This window comes from Hesperophylax consimilis, chromosome 18, assembly GCF_061612785.1.
Source record: "Hesperophylax consimilis isolate HC1 chromosome 18, BYU_Hcon_1.0, whole genome shotgun sequence".
NCBI classification, from domain to species: domain Eukaryota; kingdom Metazoa; phylum Arthropoda; class Insecta; order Trichoptera; family Limnephilidae; genus Hesperophylax; species Hesperophylax consimilis.
Genome location: NC_142853.1, coordinates 21103437 through 21121341, shown reverse-complemented (window position 1 = coordinate 21121341; position 17905 = coordinate 21103437). Strand labels below are relative to the sequence as shown.

The 17905-nt window shown below is 34.5% G+C and overlaps 2 protein-coding genes across 2 annotated transcripts; both read left to right on the top strand.

Moving 5' to 3' along the window:
- The first annotated feature begins 122 nt into the window (after positions 1-122).
- On the top strand, positions 123-5970 carry mldr (mitochondrial ribonuclease P catalytic subunit). The gene is made up of 5 exons (XM_089642427.1): positions 123-350; positions 2145-2961; positions 3351-3728; positions 3898-4090; positions 5816-5970. The coding sequence occupies exons 1-5, from the start codon at positions 245-247 to the stop codon at positions 5954-5956; spliced, it is 1635 nt and encodes a 544-aa protein (XP_089498553.1). The 5' UTR covers positions 123-244; the 3' UTR covers positions 5957-5970.
- A 4667-nt stretch (positions 5971-10637) lies between these two features.
- LOC149415480 (uncharacterized) lies at positions 10638-15486 on the top strand. The gene is made up of 5 exons (XM_089642224.1): positions 10638-10659; positions 10859-11015; positions 11112-11223; positions 14538-14664; positions 15356-15486. Exons 1-5 carry the CDS (start codon positions 10638-10640, stop codon positions 15484-15486), a joined length of 549 nt encoding a protein of 182 aa, XP_089498350.1.
- Positions 15487-17905: the final 2419 nt, after the last annotated feature.

Here is a 17905-nt window from a genome sequence, read left to right as displayed (position 1 = left end):
GAAAATGATTTTTGCATCTGTCCAACTTTATATCGATTATTTAAAAATATATCGATTCAAGTATGTAACACACTACTGATTTGACAGTTCCGAGATCACAAATCTATGAGTTTTTCATTTGAAAACATAACCACTAATTATAACTCAATAAACTTGATGTAATAAGGAAAGTAATAAAGTGCCTAGCATAAACTAGTTGAGATATTATTTCTTCCATTTCTGTGATCATAATAAGCCCCTTAAAATGATTTCTATCGCCGTTCATTTATACAAAAATACCTTGCACCACTCGACTGCGTTATGTTTTAGCAAACATATTTGTAAAAGAAAAGTGAATAATATTATTCAAGGTATTTACAAAAGATTGGAGGAATTAATTTAATATAGTTAGATTTAGTATTAATTTGTTTAAGCCTTTATTGAATGCTCAGGAGTGAGCTAGGGATGATTTCACGTACTTTATTTTGTAGATTAATTTTGTCGAATTCCGCTGCACGCTTAATACGAAAAAGGATTAGTTTCAATTTAATTACTACAATAGTGGGAAACGGTAAAAGATGCATTAAATTAACATTTTTCTTAATGAAAGTTAAGTTTGAAGGTTAGGAAATACGCACAAATTATTAAAATAACTAACTATCACGCCGTTTACTCGCAGGGGTAGGCAGAGAGGACGGATCGCCAAATAAATCGGTCACGTACATACTCCTCTATTATTCTGACTCTTGACATGGCCCGACTGAAGTATCTGATTCACCATGTCTTAAGTTACCATTCACATTTGCATCATATATTCTCCTTACACTCCTTTCTTCGCTCAATCGATCTACGTGCCCAAACCATCTAAGCGTCCTTTTCTTAATCTTACTCATTACGCTTACATCAGCCTTGTACTCTTTGTGGTTCTCCACATTTCTCACATGATTTTACCACATACCTATCAGGGATCTCATTTCTACAGCATTCAGTCTACTTTCATCCTTTCTTTGCCAGTTTCATGCCTCACTTCCATACAGCAGGGTAGGTACCAGCACTCCATTGTGGACTGCTAGCATCGCTTCTTTGGACAATTTTTTGTTAGCGCCAACTGCGTTCAGTCCTCCATTAATGGAGTTTCCTGCATTTATCCTCTTTCAATATCTCTTTTAGCCTTCCCATCTCCCGTAAACATACTTCCTAAATATACAAACTGATCCACCTGCTCCAAGTATTCCAATAACCCAAACTAAACCTATTTTGTGTACCTATGTTTACTTAATCATATATAATAAACCCCGATTTAAATAGTTGTCTCCATTCTCTATTTAAGCTGAATTCGAGTGTTGTTTTTTTAAAGAGCCTTTGCATTCAGCGGAATTCGACAAGTTTACCTTTTGTAGTTTTTCAAAACACTGCAATTACCATTATAAATATTCATGTCAGCTCAGGTATATAATATAAAAAATTGTATTTTTAAAATATCAACAAGTTTTTCGAATATAAGTCTCTGCACACACCACAGTCACCTACCAGCTTCTCGTTTGTGTCTACAGCAAATTTTTGGTACACCTTGCTATCCGCCTCATTCTTAGTAAGCATAGATTATTGAAATAACTATTACTTTCAACTTAATCACAATAATAAACAACTATTAATTACAGGGAAGAGGAAATATAATGCATCTAAGTAGTAATTTAAAAGAAATAATATAAGCGTTATTTTCCATTTTCAGTTACACCATGTTGTATTTTGATACATTTTATCTTAATGAAAATGCTGCCAACTGTACACATTGTACTAACAAGATTAAATTTGGTTTCACAAGATCAAGGTGAAAAAATATAATAAGCAGTAATTGTTGATTGAAGTACTAAATTGCCGTATTATATAAGCCGACGTAGCTCAGTGGTCCAGAGCATCTGACCGGACATCAGAAGGTGCGGGTTCAATTCCCGTCAGCGGTATTTATTTTTACTCGGGAGATATTTTCAATTTGTATTGATATTTCAGGTGACTAATTATTGCTTATAATCATTTACGCCTATTAGGAATGAGGTGGAATAGTAAAAAAAATTATTATCAAGGCAAAATACCGCAATTTTATCAATTCAATAGCATGTAATAATAATATGTTTACAAACATTACAAGTTCTTTAAATTTTCAGGTTCTAATCTATTCCGATTTCCTGCTCATTCGTCAATCAATGAATACTCCACGACTTGGGATTCTTATAAATCAGACTTTTTGGAAGACATCGATTTCGGTAAAGGTGGATCACCAAAAAATTGGGAAAATGTAAAAAAATCATTTGTGAAATCCAGTAGAGATGCCACCGATAGGAATGTGGACGCATTGATCATACAATATTTAACTGTGAAATGTTATTGGAAAGACGGAAAAGATTATTTTAAATACATTAAGGATAGCGGTGGGTCACTTAATCTCGGCGCCATTGGTAAACTGATGAAGTTTTACTACTATTTTGGTTTGCAAAATAAACTGAGTCCTGAAGAAACGTCTTACATCAAAGACACATGCAAAGAATTGATAAATAAGTATAAAGTTCTCGATGCCACAACTGGTGAATGCTGCATTGTTGCTCTTTCTTTGACTGATGATTGGAGGGAAGGCCTGAACCTGATTGAGAATGTGAAAATATCTTCCACTCCTGGAGCAGCTGCGTATTGCAGTCTCGCCGTAGCCGCTTTCAAAAACAACGAACCTAAAATAGGATGGAATCTTATCAATAGTATGCCGGTAGTTCTCAGAAGCCCCTATGATAATGTGTTCACGTCCTGGATTGACTATTGCACGTCTAATTTTAAAAGCGATAAAGTTGCGTTGCTTTCAAATTTAGAAAAAATGTTTAATTTCTGCGGAGAAAATGATTGGAATGTTGGTCCCAGTGTTGTTAAACAACTGAGTACAGTTTTCACTTCCCATTTAAACTGGAAAGCAGAAATTGTTCATATAAATAGAAAGTAAGAATTTATTGTCTTTATATTTTTAAACTTCATGAATGATATTTGAAAAAAATCACAGTTTTTATTATTTCAAATGACATTCGCTTTGATAAAATAATAATAAGCTACATATTTACTATGAATGTATGTATTATAATAGCGTTGAAAGCAAACCTTTTTCACGTAATATTACCAGTAGCCGTCCTCTTTTTGTAAAATTGGTACAATGACCTATAGTATATATAGATCACTTTCAACACCACCTCTGCAAAGTCAATATTGTTGTTGAATGAATCAGTCTTTTCATACGATACGTATTTCAGGATATTATTTATGTATTATTGTTTACTTGATTAACTTGTATTATTGTTTACTTTCTTTCAAATCTAAATGATTAATTATTTTAGTGGGAAGTGTCATGGATGCAAGAGCGAACTTGGTGAGATATACGTGACAGACCAGGAATACGATGAACTAAAGAAAGCGTTTTACAGTAAAGTTATGGTCGGCAAAAGTATATTCATCAAATCTTCACCGAAGGAAATAAAATCATTCTTAAATTTCTTGGAAAGGAATGCGCCATTTGATGTTGCCGTGGACGGTCTCAATGTGGCCTATTCCATCCCAAACAACTGCAAATCTAGTATTTTGGTTTCTGTTGTGAAGAAATTTGTGGCCGAGAATAAAAAGATTGTGGTTATTGGACGTAATCACATGCTCAAATGGTCTAAGATAGATTTGAGATATATCCAACATAATTCCTGTCTGTTTCTGACTGACGATTTGTAAGTACATATTAATTCAACCTGTTGAAAAATGCTCTGTGTGTAATTTATTAAATGTCATAGGACAATAATTTCTTCTTCATTTCATAGCAAATCCGGGAGTTTATTTATTTTATTTTTCCTTGCACATCCACACAATTACTTGTTGTAATGGTTTTTATCTGTACAGGTCTCACGATGATCCATTCCTTCTTCTGGCTGCTCTGAGCGGCAGTCACACGAGGTTTTTATCACGAGACATCATGCGCGGACATAGATTCCTGTTGGAAGATGACAGGCTTCGCACTATTTTCAAAAGATGGCAGCAGAAGAGCCAAATGTCTTTGACCTATCTAACATCTTCGGGAAGATGTATCATTAAGGTTTGTAGTGCCTACTCTTCTAGAATTTCGCGATATATGTATATCAAATGGTTTAATATTTTCATGTTTGACACTGAAAATAATTTGTGGTGGAATTCCATCATAATGATATGTATATATCGAAACAATTTTATACTTTTTTCCCTTATCCTATTCTTTTCTATCTTATTCCTATTTTTTGACCATTACCAGTTTCAGCCTCTTATACCATCCTTGCCACCCAGTACCGCCCCTGTTAATCACCGCAACCAAATGTGTACATACCAGTTTCAGCATATTATAACACCTTTACAATCCTGTACCATCCTTGTTAATCCCCTTCACCAAATGTTGTGTAAAAACCAGTTTCAGCCTATTATAACACCTTTACAACCCTGTACCATCCTTGTTAATCCCCTTCACCAAATGTTGTGTAAATACCAGTTTCAGCCTATTATAACACCTTTACAACCCTGTACCAACCATCCTTGTTAATCCCCTTCACCAAATGTTGTGTAAATACCAGTTTCAGCCTATTATAACACCTTTACAATCCTGTACCATCCTTGTTAATCCCCTTCACCAAATGTTGTGTAAATACCAGTTTCAGCCTATTATAACACCTTTACAACCATGTACCATCCTTGTTCATCCCCTTCACCAAATGTTGGGTAAATACCAGTTTCAGCCTATTATAACACCTTTACAACCCTGTACCAACCATCCTTGTTAATCCCCTTCACCAAATGTTGTGTAAATACCAGTTTCAGCCTATTATAACACCTTTACAACCCTGTACCAACCATCCTTGTTAATCCCCTTCACCAAATGTTGTGTAAATACCAGTTTCAGCCTATTATAACACCTTTACAACCCTGTACCATCCTTGTTCATCCCCTTCACCAAATGTTGTGTAAATACCAGTTTCAGCCTATTATAACACCTTTACAACCCTGTACCATCCTTGTTAATCCCCTTCACCAAATGTTGTGTAAATACCAGTTTCAGCCTATTATAACATCTTTACAACCCTGTACCACCCTTGTTAATCCCCTTCACCAAATGTTGTGTAAATACCAGTTTCAGCCCATTATAACACCTTTACAACCCTGTACCATCCTTGTTAATCCCCTTCACCAAATGTTGTGTAAATACCAGTTTCAGCTTATTGTAACACCTTTACAACCCTGTACCATCCCTGTTAATCCCCTCCACCAAATGTTGTGTAAATACCAGTTTCAGCCTATTATAACACCTTTACAACCCTGTACCATCCTTGTTAATCCCCTTCACCAAATGTTGTGTAAATACCAGTTTCAGCCTATTATAACACCTTTACAACCCTGCACCACCCCTGTTAATCCCCTCCACCAAATGTTGTGATAATACCAATCTTAACCTATTTTAACCACTCTTACCATCCTGTACCACCTGTGTTAAACCCCTACCCAAATGTTGTGTATATAAACCACTTAAAGATTAATGTTCATGATTTTCAATAATGGCCATAATAGGCTGAAAGTGGTAACGGTAAAATAAGTGGAAAAGTTTCAATATGTATGTTAAAGATATGTATATTGATATTTGTCAATATATAATAGTTTTAATAGCTTTTAACAGTGCGAGTTATCTTTATTCTCTTCCCCTTTCTGCAGGGCTGGATATGTTTGTCTCTTCGACTTTACTAGACTTGTATTGATTTTAATAGAAAATATGTGTTTTTAACTTTTTAAAAATTTGTTTTAGGAACCTCCGAAATATATACCGGTTGCACATAAGACTAAAGGGTGGCATATCCCATTTAATAATACAGATAATCAAATAAATACCGACTCTATTGAATTACCAGAAAATTGGCTATGTCTTCAACCTAAAAATAAAACATAAAAAATTATCAAAAATATGAATTGTACATTTATTTATACTTCTCATCATCAATCTGGAAATCTATTGAAACAGCAAAAACTATTGAACGGTGAGTTATGGACCTCATGATATTTGCACAGCTTTTCCTGTTGAATTTATAGATAAAGTCATTTCCAAAATATAAAACTTTGAAATATTCATTTCACTGTAAAAAACTTAGATAGATTGTCCTATTTTTCAATTTTTCAATAACCACTCAAGCGATTTTTGGCATATTATGCCAAGTTAGAAAAAACGTGTGAGTGATCGCTTGCCATAATGTGCTAAATTTAAGAACCTAAAAATGAGGTATAAATGGTGAAATCTAGGTGGATTCATTGGCTTTAAACCGCAGTTAACAGTTTCATACGTTTCCATATTAATATTTTGAGGAATGGTATTATTTAAATAATATGGTAAATTTATATATATATGTCACCAAACATTCTCGAGTGGTTATGAAAAAGATTTTTGAAAAAAGATCGTTGAAACTTAGACAGTTTTCAGTTATCTATAAAGAAGAAGTCTTAACCTTTACATTGTCATTTCAATGCAATCTATCACATAATGCCGCACATATGTAATCTGTGAAATGTGTTTTAGTTTCATATGGTGATACAGTAGTCCCAGCGGGAGGTCATCGACGAAAAATCTTCCTTCTCACACGCCTTGTGTATGAAATAAAAGATATTAGAACCATGTTGTCACTGACTATCTCTCTCTAGGACTACTTTAGCAGATGATGGTTCATATATGCTATAAACGAGCAGATCAGGTTAACCAACTTACAGACTGAAACTTCTGCAGTCGGGGGAATGCTATTGGATTTTGAGGAGAAATCTAAGTATTAAAAAAATGTTTACATCTTTTTCTCTTGACTGCCTGCAGACATAAGGATGGTCAGCTGCAATTTAATTAACATTTGGGAGAATATAATAACTAAGCACTTGGTAGGTACCTACTTTATGAATCTAATCTTGTTAAAAAAAATCCTTCTATCTAATATTGTAAAACAAAAGCAAAATGTCACTGAGTTGAAAATTTTTATTGACCTGTCCAAGAATTGAAAAAATAAAATGGCTTCATCGACATCATTTTCATTTGTAAAACCGGTATCAACTATGCGAATACGGGCAAGAAGAGGTTAATGTTATTTTATAATATTATGTAGTGCAATTTAATTTTTGATAAATTTGTCGGATTCCGCTTCACGCTTAGTACGCAAAAAATTATAAATAGCACTTGGTTTCAACTTAATTACTACGAGAAATACCTATTTATGTTGTGGGACATGGTAAAATATGCATTAAAGTTCCATTTTTTCTCAAAGTAAAATGTGTAGGTTATGAAATACGCATTAATTATTAAAATAACCCAAACTAACAGTTTAAAAACTATTTTGTGCATGTTTACTTAAACCCCTGACTATAGTTGTTAGAAATCAAGTGTTGTTTTTTTAAAGAACCTTTGCATGCAACGGAATTTTACAAGTTTACCAAAACACCTTTACCTATTTTTATAGTATCATGGCCAATGACGTTACAATATATATACACGGTGTCCGGAAACTCGTAGTACAAGCGGGAAACTGGAGAATCTACACCACATGGGGAACCCAAAAAAACATAAAGTTTTTTGATTTGAGCATTTTCAAAAAAAAAAAAAAACCAAAAAAAAATATTTTTCGGCTATTTTAGGGTTAAAGTTTTTTCTGGTGTTTAGGGTTGAATAACAGATGTTTTAACCCTGCAGAGCAGAAATATTTTATGATTACACCGGGTTAAATGAAGGGTGATTTTAAAATAATGCTTCAAATCCGAGTTTCTTCATTTGTTTTACTTTCAAATAGTTTTAATTAGTTGGGTACTTTGATCTTCAGTAATAATTTATAAGAATTTGATTAAAAAAAAAAAAAAAAAAAAAAAAATCAACTTCAAACTCGATTTACTCAATAACGAAAGCTCAAATAAAAAAAAAATATACTACAAAATCGACTCCAAATGTGATGTAGATTCACCAGTTTCCCGCTTGTACTACGAGTTTCCGGACACCCTAGAAGCGCTGTAAAAATTTAACCAAAAAGTATGTCAAGTGTAGTGTTTTCGATTTCATAGTTTTAGTACTAAACTGTCGAGCGTCGCGTAAGGTTGTGTGCTACCTCAAAGTTAATTGCTTTAAAAAGTGCCATTCATTTGTAAATACACAAAAACTACTTATTTTTTCGATTTACATAAACTAGCTGTACCCCGCCACGCGTTGCTGTGGCTCAGTCTGTCTGTGCAAACAGAGAAACAATAGCGTGTGTTGCTTTTACGTCCAACAGATAACATGTTTTTACCTGTCACATGTGACATCTATATAATATAGGTATATAAAAACACACATATTCGAATGCAACGTTGTGTCAAAATTTCAAAGCAATCTATGAAGAACTTTCTGAGTTTAAGATTTTGAACAAACAAACATTTACCATTTTATTTTTATAGATGGATAGATAATACAGATGTTTCCCGTCTGAAGATTTTATGCATCATAGAGAAATACAAGGCCGACTAGAGTAGAGGTCTCGGTGCGCAACAGCCAAATTACGAAGTCAGTGATGTCGCCAACTAAACTAGTAGAATAAATAGTCTAATCATTCTCTTTATTTATATGCTTGCGGTAAAACAACATACAGATAAGCAGAAACAACAAGTATCAATAACACCACCATTTGCCTACTTTCCTTGATCTATTATGGCTCAGCATTGAGACTGCTTAAGGTGCCCAGGCCATTTCGTTCATACACATATATTTTTTGAGTGTCTATCTTTGTTATACATTAACAACGTTTGAATAGAATTTTCTACTGGAAACAAGAGTATTTCTTACTTGCCACATTTTTGCTTCATTTTGTGAGATAATAACAAGTCTAGATATAGTGTAACGTCATTGGCAATGACATAATAATATATTCTTTACAAGCATATATATGAACTTTGGACACGTCATATTTCCATAAATGTGGCAGAACAAAGATACATACATTTGCGCTTAACCTGTCAAACGCCAGTGTATCCTTGATGATGCGCTTAAATAATCGTTTCTCTGAATAGAACTTCTGAAAATACTATGTATAGTAGATTATGTACTGTTTTTATAAATACATAAACAAATTATCTGGTAAGATGGTACAATTTACAAAAACATAATTTTACAAAAAACAAGTAAGTTACGACGAAAATAGAATCAGATGGTGCACAGCAAAAAATTTGCGGCAGCACACTAAGAGCTAACGGTCTTCTAAACTAGCGACCAAATTCTTGTAAATACGTTGAACACAAAAAAATTAAATGCAGTAAATTTGCAGAATTTCGCCTCATTTTCGGTTTCAGTTTCATTACTACGATAACCCTATTTATGTCGGGGGAGATGGTAAAAAAAAAATGCTTTAAGAGGAAGCTACAAGCCAAAAATATGTATATTCTTTGTATACCTTATATTGCTGGTAATAGGCATTAAAATCGCTTGACAAACAGAGTCTAGAAACGTTCGATTTCAAGCACAAAACTGGTTTTTATTTATTTTGTAAATAATTTTATAAGAAAGCAAAAAAGTTAATCAAGTGAAACTGTCACAGAGAATCTTAGCTATAATACTGTATTTTTTAAAAGTTGTTTCCTTTACGCGTTCATACATTTCTATTGAAAAAATATGTTTTTTAGTAGTTTACATTTATATTTCTTATAGAGTTATTTATTATTTTATTTGTATTTTACTCAAGCGAAACGATAGGAAAACTTTCAATTTATCTAAAACATATTTTTTGGTATGCATAATGTACACCAATTCGTTATAAAGATTAATCAAAATAGTGATTTAGCATTAAGCTTCCTCTTAAAGTTCCTTTTTTTTAATCAAAGATCAATATTTCACAAGTTCCGATCACAATGTTTTTTCTTGTTTTTTTATGATTTCATATTTGTCATAGATTAAGTTTGAAGGTTAGTAAATACGCTTAAATTATTACAATAACCCAAACTAAGAACCTAATAACCAATATTGTCTGTGTTTATCCATCTCCCTCGATGTAAATGGTTGTTTCTTGTAGTAATTATGTTAAAATGAGGTTTTATTTAAATAATTATTTGCGTATTAAGTGTGCGGCGGAATTCTGCAACTTTACTGGAAATGCATCTACTACCCTAATATAAATATATCAATTTATATGTTTTAATTAAAATTCACTAAATATCTTGTAATGAACTTAACTTTTCCGACGTCACGGGAAAATATGGCACGGTCAAATGAATCAAATGATTGAGTTGGGACATGTCAAGAATCGAATTAACACAAGAGTATGTATGCAATATTCCATGAATACGAACAATGCAAAGAGAGTGCGCGAATGCAAAGTTGTATGGCATTTCATCCTTTATGCCTACTCCTGCAGAAAAATGTCATTTTTATTTATTTACTCCTTTATACGCCCATGGGGTAAATAAAACATACAATTTTTTTACACAAGGGTTAGTAATTAACAGTGGCTGCATATGGTTTACAAAAGGGTAAAATTAAAAAAAATGATGACATGATGAAGTTATGCCTGTTCTGAGGTCTTGTAGGGTGGTTGTTGTCTTGGCGAACCAGGTTCCTCCACCCCTCGCAGTCCTGCGCTGTACCCATGTGTTTCTGCTACTTTGCCAGTAACCACAAGCTTCTCCGAGTTGAAGCTCTCACTTCAAAGTACCTTAGGATACGTTGCGGACAGACAATTGTCGCCTCGTTCTTCCAGAGTGGATAGATTGTTGCGCCTGGCTGTCCACAGAATATTGTGGTGGTACATTTGTTTATTAAGTGAGATGTGTTATTTAAAATGTGGGTGGTTTATGATTCATATTTCAGCCAGGAATTTGGATAGGCCTTCGAGGACAGAAGTCCTGGCCAAGCCATCTCAGCGTCGCCTCGAGGAACTGTGGCAGGAGAAGGGACTCCAACTGCCTCCCCTCTACAGCAATAACATCAAGGGGGCCCTGGAAGCTAGTTACTTTGTTACACCTGAGTTAGTTGTATTCATTATTTTACATAGTTAATATTTGTTATACTTACATAACAGTGTTTGATGACTTCTGTATATTTATGCTTTGGTCGGTCTCAGGCAAACTGAAGAATATTTTCGCCACCGCTCTTCTCAAAATCTTAGTAGGAAGAAGAAAAAAAGGCTGCCCCCTACGGAGAGGAGACAGTGGCTATCGGACTTTTCAGCCCAGGTATTCAATGAAAATAATAAGTATATATTTGTTTTGGTTCTTAGTCCTTCAATCAGGCAGAACAAATCCAAATACACTATAATATTAATAATAAGTCCAACTCCACTGAAATAGTGGCAATATCAACAACGCTGGCCGCTAGAGGCACTAGTGTAGCATATTGGCTTTGACATTACTTTTGGCGGCAAATTGAATTTATTTAATACTTTGTGGCGGTGTTTTACACTTCCTAATTTTGTATTTTGATCAATATTGATAAAAATATCCCAAAAAGTAAGTTTTGTGTGTGCAGTTTACGGATGTAATAATTACAAACAACAAAAACACTCATTTGCTTAGTCGTTTTCATGATGCCAAAAAACATTGACAATTTAGTTGGTGAAATAAAATAAATAATATGAATTCGTTAAATCCTAGCAAATAAAATGTTTTTGATTAAGTACATGTGAAATCTGCCAATAAGAAATTAAAAATTCTTACAAATATATATGTATGTTATTACATTACTGTGCCATCAAAGACAAAGTTAATAGCCACTATAATATATTTTAAAAGAACAAAAATACTGTAAAATCGTACGTGGTTACCTAATTTTTTTTGTTTGATTTCTCTAATTTATTAACGTAAATTAAAAAAATTATTACATGCACTTAAAATCTGTTAACATATGTATGAAAGAAAACCATGCGCACAACTCAAGCCGCTAGGAGGCGCTATTGTAGCATGTTGCAATCAGACGCGGCCCGTGACTGTAATTACCAGCAGTGCATTTCACTTTTAAAATGTACCTAGTCTGTAATTTAGGTGGAGCAAATTGATGAATGGGAACACCTACTACAATTCATTCTATCTTCTAAGTTATATTTGTAAAATAACTGATTAAATAATACAAAATTATCTCGAAAATAAAGGACACTCAATTCATCGTTGAAAATATAGCGAAACCGTTTGATTTCACCGCAAACGAGTTCCAATGTGTTAATGTTTTTGCGTTAACATTGAACATTAGTATTTCTAAGCGAATCCATTCCAAACGCATTGGATTACGCATGATCAAAGTGATGCAAAATTCACTCGCCGTCAAAGCACTTCGATAATGCACGGATGGGTTATGTATCTGCACTGCTCTAACACGTAATTTGACGTTAAGAGTGTAATCTGTCTCGCTCATGTCACCGTTTCGGCTACTTCGGGCTGTCTCGATACCGCCCGCTGCTGTTTTAGTAGTATGGTAAAAGTTGGTTCTGTGCATATCGGGGTATGCACGACCGCTTGCTCTTGCGCGGGATTTTTTTACTAGAAGATAGCTCAAATAATGACCTGACGGGAATTACGAATTTCTTACATCGATCACTGGGGCACAGATGTCGTTGTAATTTGTTAAGTGGAGATTGCAGACAAGCAGTGCAATGCACAAATGCACGTACCAAGGAACCGCCTCTGGTTGCAATCAGAATGTACAGGAAATGTCAGAAGTTGGAGGTATTATTAATATTATAGGCTGTTTGCTAAATCTAAGAGAAAATTACTATTCTAACATTAGAAGAGACAAATCCAAGTAATATTAGAAGGGTTGACTGGAAGCACGGAAGGTTCATATATTACATACCCTCTTATTAGATGCATTTTTTTAAATCATTGTAGTTGATGATTTTTGATGTTAAACTTTTTAACTTTTCGTAAGATGGTGATAGTAGTTCGGTTTAGGGACAAAGTGTGAATCTAATGTAACAATATTTTTTGTTACTCGGTGGGATAAAACTTGTTTTTCCAATGCCTTCCTATAATATAATGAACAATGACGGACCAAAACTGACAGCCAAGATGGTGGTCAATCTTAAAAAAATAATTAAAGTTGAATTATACTATGGCTGTTAGAGAGAGGAAGAAAAGAATCGGAAATCTTCCTCAATGAAATCTTTGTATGACTGAAAAAAAATACACTTAACCAATTGGTGTGAAAAATGACCCTTTCCCTGTCCCTATTCTTAACATCGATAAACCCTGACTTTCATCATCAACACCCTAAGAGGATGGGTCATCTCCCCTGCAGCAAGGGAGGAGCTCGTCGTACTGACAACGGATAGTGGTAGAGATCGTGAAGGATGTAAGTATTCGAGGAAGACTGGACATGAGAGGGAGTGTTGCGTACTGAATCGATTGATACTCGACGAATGGACTGTAATTTATAACAAGAAAATAAGATTAAACAATCGTGTTTATCACAAGGAAAAATAGGAGTGGGAAAGGAGGTCTTTACCTTATGAATGTTGTTGCTTCAATTGGATGTTCTGATGTTGGTCTTGAATGTTCTGTGGGCACTATAGTTTATAGATGTACATCTAGTATTGTTTCACCACATGGACGGTTTTTGTATCACAAATATTTATTGTTTATCAACATGGATGGTTTTTTGATCACTCTCGATAATATACAATATTTATTTAATGTATGATGATTGGGACTGATAAATTATACTGTTTTCCGATAATTATCACGAGGGGGCGACAAATATGCAACGATATGCAACGACTGACAATGACGAAAATAACGTTAATTCAAACAAAAGACACTTGCTTTTGGCCTTCTATTTTTCAAATCTTCTTGCTTCTTTTTTCGAATGTAAGACCTTCAGGAAATGAAATAAAAACAAGGGAGAGGGCAGTTTAAGTAGGAACCGGATTGTTGGAATAACCATAAAAGTGTTTCAATATTAAGCAAGGAGAACAAAGCAAAAATACATAATTTTTTTTGTTGTTGCTATTATTATTGTTAGTTTTGCTATTATTGTTATTATTTTTTTTTCTTTTTTCTTTATGTAACCTCCATAATATGGGCATTAGCCTAGTTAGGTAGGTCTAATCTTAAATAAATTCTGAAATTCAAACATACCACAAGGATGTTTATTTATTTACCAAGAAGGTAGGTACTTAAATCTAATAACAAAGTACCGAAACGTAAGTCAAATAGAGGCTTGGTCAGTGTAAAGGTTGTGTAGGAAATTAAATTTTTATCTCGTACGCCTGTCTCATTACATGTGGCTCAGTTCTCAGGCACGGCTCCGTTGGCAGTCAGTTCCGTCTGTAAAGTACACGCGGGGCACGAGCCCGGAGGCCCCCGGCCTGAGGAAGCACTGGAACTCGCAGTATAGAAACATTCTTATGTTTTTGTTGTTTTCCTGTATGTTAATGGCTTTCAAAAATGGCCCCCAAACTCAGTGCAGGGCTGACCCATGCTGTGCGGCGACTTGTTTTACATAATATATTTTATGTTAAAAATTGGTTAGATGATTTGCTTTCTATGATCTAATTTAGGTAGCCTCTCACCTGTGCGAATGGATGGTGGAGCACAAGGACCAGATGCTCTCTCATGAGCAGGATGGGAGCCTCAGTGTGAAGGATGTGGCCGACACTGTTCTGGGGAAGGTGGCGGATATTCTTGGTTAGTATGTCCATCAATGAAATATTATATTACCTCTAATATTATAAGTTTTGATATTTTTGCACATTGTTATATTGATTCCATTTAATTTATAATGGACTCCGTCGAGGTAACCTCATCCGAAGTCTTTTCCGCAGGCAATATTGTTTCCATCATGATCTATGGAGATTGGAATTATCCACTTAACTGTTAAAAATAAGATAAGCCTTATATTGTCTCTTCCATATTTTTTTAATAATTGCTCGTTAGGAGAAAAGATTTCTAAAAAATTTGAGTGAAGTTGGGTAGGAACTAGATGTCACAGTTTCTGATATATTTCACCCTTAGCTGGTGTAAACATTGCATGTCTGACATACTGCCTTGCTAATTTTACTTAAAGTACCTACTCTAAATATAAAGAAACAACAGCGTAAGGCGACATACAAGTTAAGACATTTTATTTGTGTGTGCGTATGGAATATAGAACATTAGAAATGCGATATGGGCGTGTTTCTTGGTTCCGACCTAAAGTCTCACATACGATGTCAGGCAGTGTAAGAGAGACAGAGCGAGTGCTAAATGGGCTAAAACCAAAAGATACTAAGTCATTGGCGACATCGGTTACTATTCAAATTCACGTGGAAGGCATATCTAGTGTGTATTGTCTATTCAGTGGGTAAGAGTTAAAATGTTTCTCCTTGGTGCAATGTAGGTGAAAGAAAACCATCTCGGCGCGACAAGAGTCGTCTGGCCCGCTTCATGCTCGCCGTGTCCGACAGGATCTCCATCTGGATGGAGGCAGTGCTGAAGGACGCCAACCAGCAGGGGGACACTGATCACTGATCGCTGACCCCCGATCCCTGATCGCTGATCGCTGATCCCCGATCCCCGATCGCTGATCGCTGATCGCTGACCCCCGATCCCTGATCGCTGATCGCTGATCGCTGATCCCCGATCCTTGATCGATCAATAACTAATCAATATAAACTTATAAACCTGAAAATTTCGCGTTTGCGGTAACATGGATTTTTTTTAATGCGAAATTCGTCAATTTTAAGCAAAATTAGAAATTTTTACCCTATTCGAATTTTACCATTTTCACGAGAATAACGCGAAATTAACAAATTTCGGCCCAATAACGCGAATTTTCACATTTTCAAGTAAATTAACACGATATGTATACTTCTGCGAAGAAAAAATGAAAAAATAACACCGCTTTTACCTAAAATTCCATAAAAATAAAGCGATATTTCGAAGAAAAGTAAAGCGAAAATTTCAGGTCTCGTCAAGGTCATCATCATCATCACCATCACCGCTGATTTTATTGGATTCGTTTTGTGTTAGGTATGATTTAATACTACAAGGCATAGTTTCTACCTTTTAGCAAATTTTTGTCAAATCGAAATTTTAGCTCAATTGCTATCTCTTTTCAATCGATTTAAATTAAATCATTTCGATAATTAGTAATTTGTATGTTTATCTTATTTCCGCACATTATCTCACTTTTAAAAGTCATTAAAATACTTTATTGATTTTGTGTTAACAATTGGTAATCATTTCTTTAACATTGTTATTTAGATTTTAAAAATCATCAGAGCAGCCCAATGATTTATTTATAAAAATTAATTTGCTAAAATATAAACTTAATGGGACTATAAGGATGCTCTATGAAGCTAAGAGCAACAAGTTATTCGACATAATGATTTATTTACTGGATAAAGCATGACAAAATAAGAAGATTTTTTGATAAAAATGTCACTAAAGACAGAGTGGTCGAATTTTTTTGTGATATTTTAGTTTAGTTCTTCGATTGAATCTTAGATTGCGCAATAATTTTAGAATGATATGATCGCTGGTGCCGTTAATTGCATATTTTTTTTATTTTTTTGTAATCGCTGCTAATAATCTCAGTGACGCGTTCATCTTGCTTCGCCCGCGCACCGCCTCGCGTCGGATTTTGTAACAGAGTTAAGTTTGACGAATTCATCAATCGTGAAGGAGGTACTGGTATTGGTCGAACAACCAATAATAATCCAAGCAACATATGCGCGAAATGGTAGCACTCCCAAAAGAGAATGTAGAGTAACAGAAATTTAGGCCTTGTCAGATTCCCATAAGAATTTAGAGAATAAACCCAGCGAATCCAATAAAATCATTTACAACACGCTATGATAAACATTTTTCATAAAAAAATTAAAGCAAACATACATAAGGAATTTTTTATTATTTACATTCTTTACAACAATCCCCTTTTTGTATTATTATTGTTTATCCACATTACAAAGACAAATTAAAAATTATTTTGACAATAATCTTATTTTTTCGCATATTATACGGGCTTATTTTATTTTAGAAAAGTTTTTTTTAACATATTTTTTTTTTTTTTACATTTTCCCCATAAATAAAGCACTCACTAGATCGATATCTTCGGGCTTTTTGTATGGAACAAATTAGTCATTAAAAACCATAGATATGCCAATATATAGACAGTGTAATTCTCATTCGGAGCCTACTTATCATACTATACACCAATGAAAATCTCTGAAATTTTATTCCAGAGACTTTCAGAGTTTTTCATTGGTGGATATAGTTAGGCAACAATACGACGTCACAACATTCACAGTTTCAATTTTCGATCGGAGCTATACCCCCCTGATTAAACCCCACAGGTTCCGCTCTGAGGAAAATCATTTCCCTCAGGGCCTATATCATCTTTGGAGTTGCTGTGTGGCGTATCTTTTTAAGGAAAAGAAGGATTGAAAGTTCTGGGAAGGAAAAGGTATTACGGTTGGGTAGGAATCTAGGGATCAGTGTGTCCAGGAGTGACTGACGAATTACAATGAAGAATTACGAATGACCTCTCCAAACCAGCCTCTCCTGATCTGGCACCCCACGCAGCTGGTGGGCGGGCGCATCCTGTACATACCTCATTAGACATATAGACATTTATTTAATATATTAACTTCTGTTATGATTTCTAATTTCAGAGAAGCGTGTGTACGCGTGATTTCCACCAAATTTATAGGTTGCATTGTCATTGACAACGAGTCTATCTGCCAAATTTCAGCTCTATCGGAAGTCGGCATGTGGATTAATTTCAACGACTAAATAAATTTCTGTTCAGTGGTTAATTTCCACTTCCAAGATACGCATTAATTTATTCACCAAAACAAAAGAGAAATTCAAATACACAGATGTATGTAAAAATAAATAATCGATCACATTGTGGTGGGTAGGTTAGGTACACGATACTCATAGGTAC

Bases quoted from the DNA above. Each gene is read 5' to 3' on its own strand.
- mldr (XM_089642427.1), top strand. From the start codon at position 245: ATGATTTCTATCGCCGTTCATTTATACAAAAATACCTTGCACCACTCG. The intron at 351-2,144 runs GTATTTACAAAA...TTAAATTTTCAG, and splicing joins AGTGAATAATATTATTCAAG to GTTCTAATCTATTCCGATTT. The intron at 4,091-5,815 runs GTTTGTAGTGCC...AATTTGTTTTAG, and splicing joins CGGGAAGATGTATCATTAAG to GAACCTCCGAAATATATACC.
- LOC149415480 (XM_089642224.1), top strand. From the start codon at position 10,638: ATGTGTTTCTGCTACTTTGCCA. The intron at 11,224-14,537 runs GTATTCAATGAA...GATCTAATTTAG, and splicing joins TATCGGACTTTTCAGCCCAG to GTAGCCTCTCACCTGTGCGA. The intron at 14,665-15,355 runs GTTAGTATGTCC...GGTGCAATGTAG, and splicing joins GAAGGTGGCGGATATTCTTG to GTGAAAGAAAACCATCTCGG.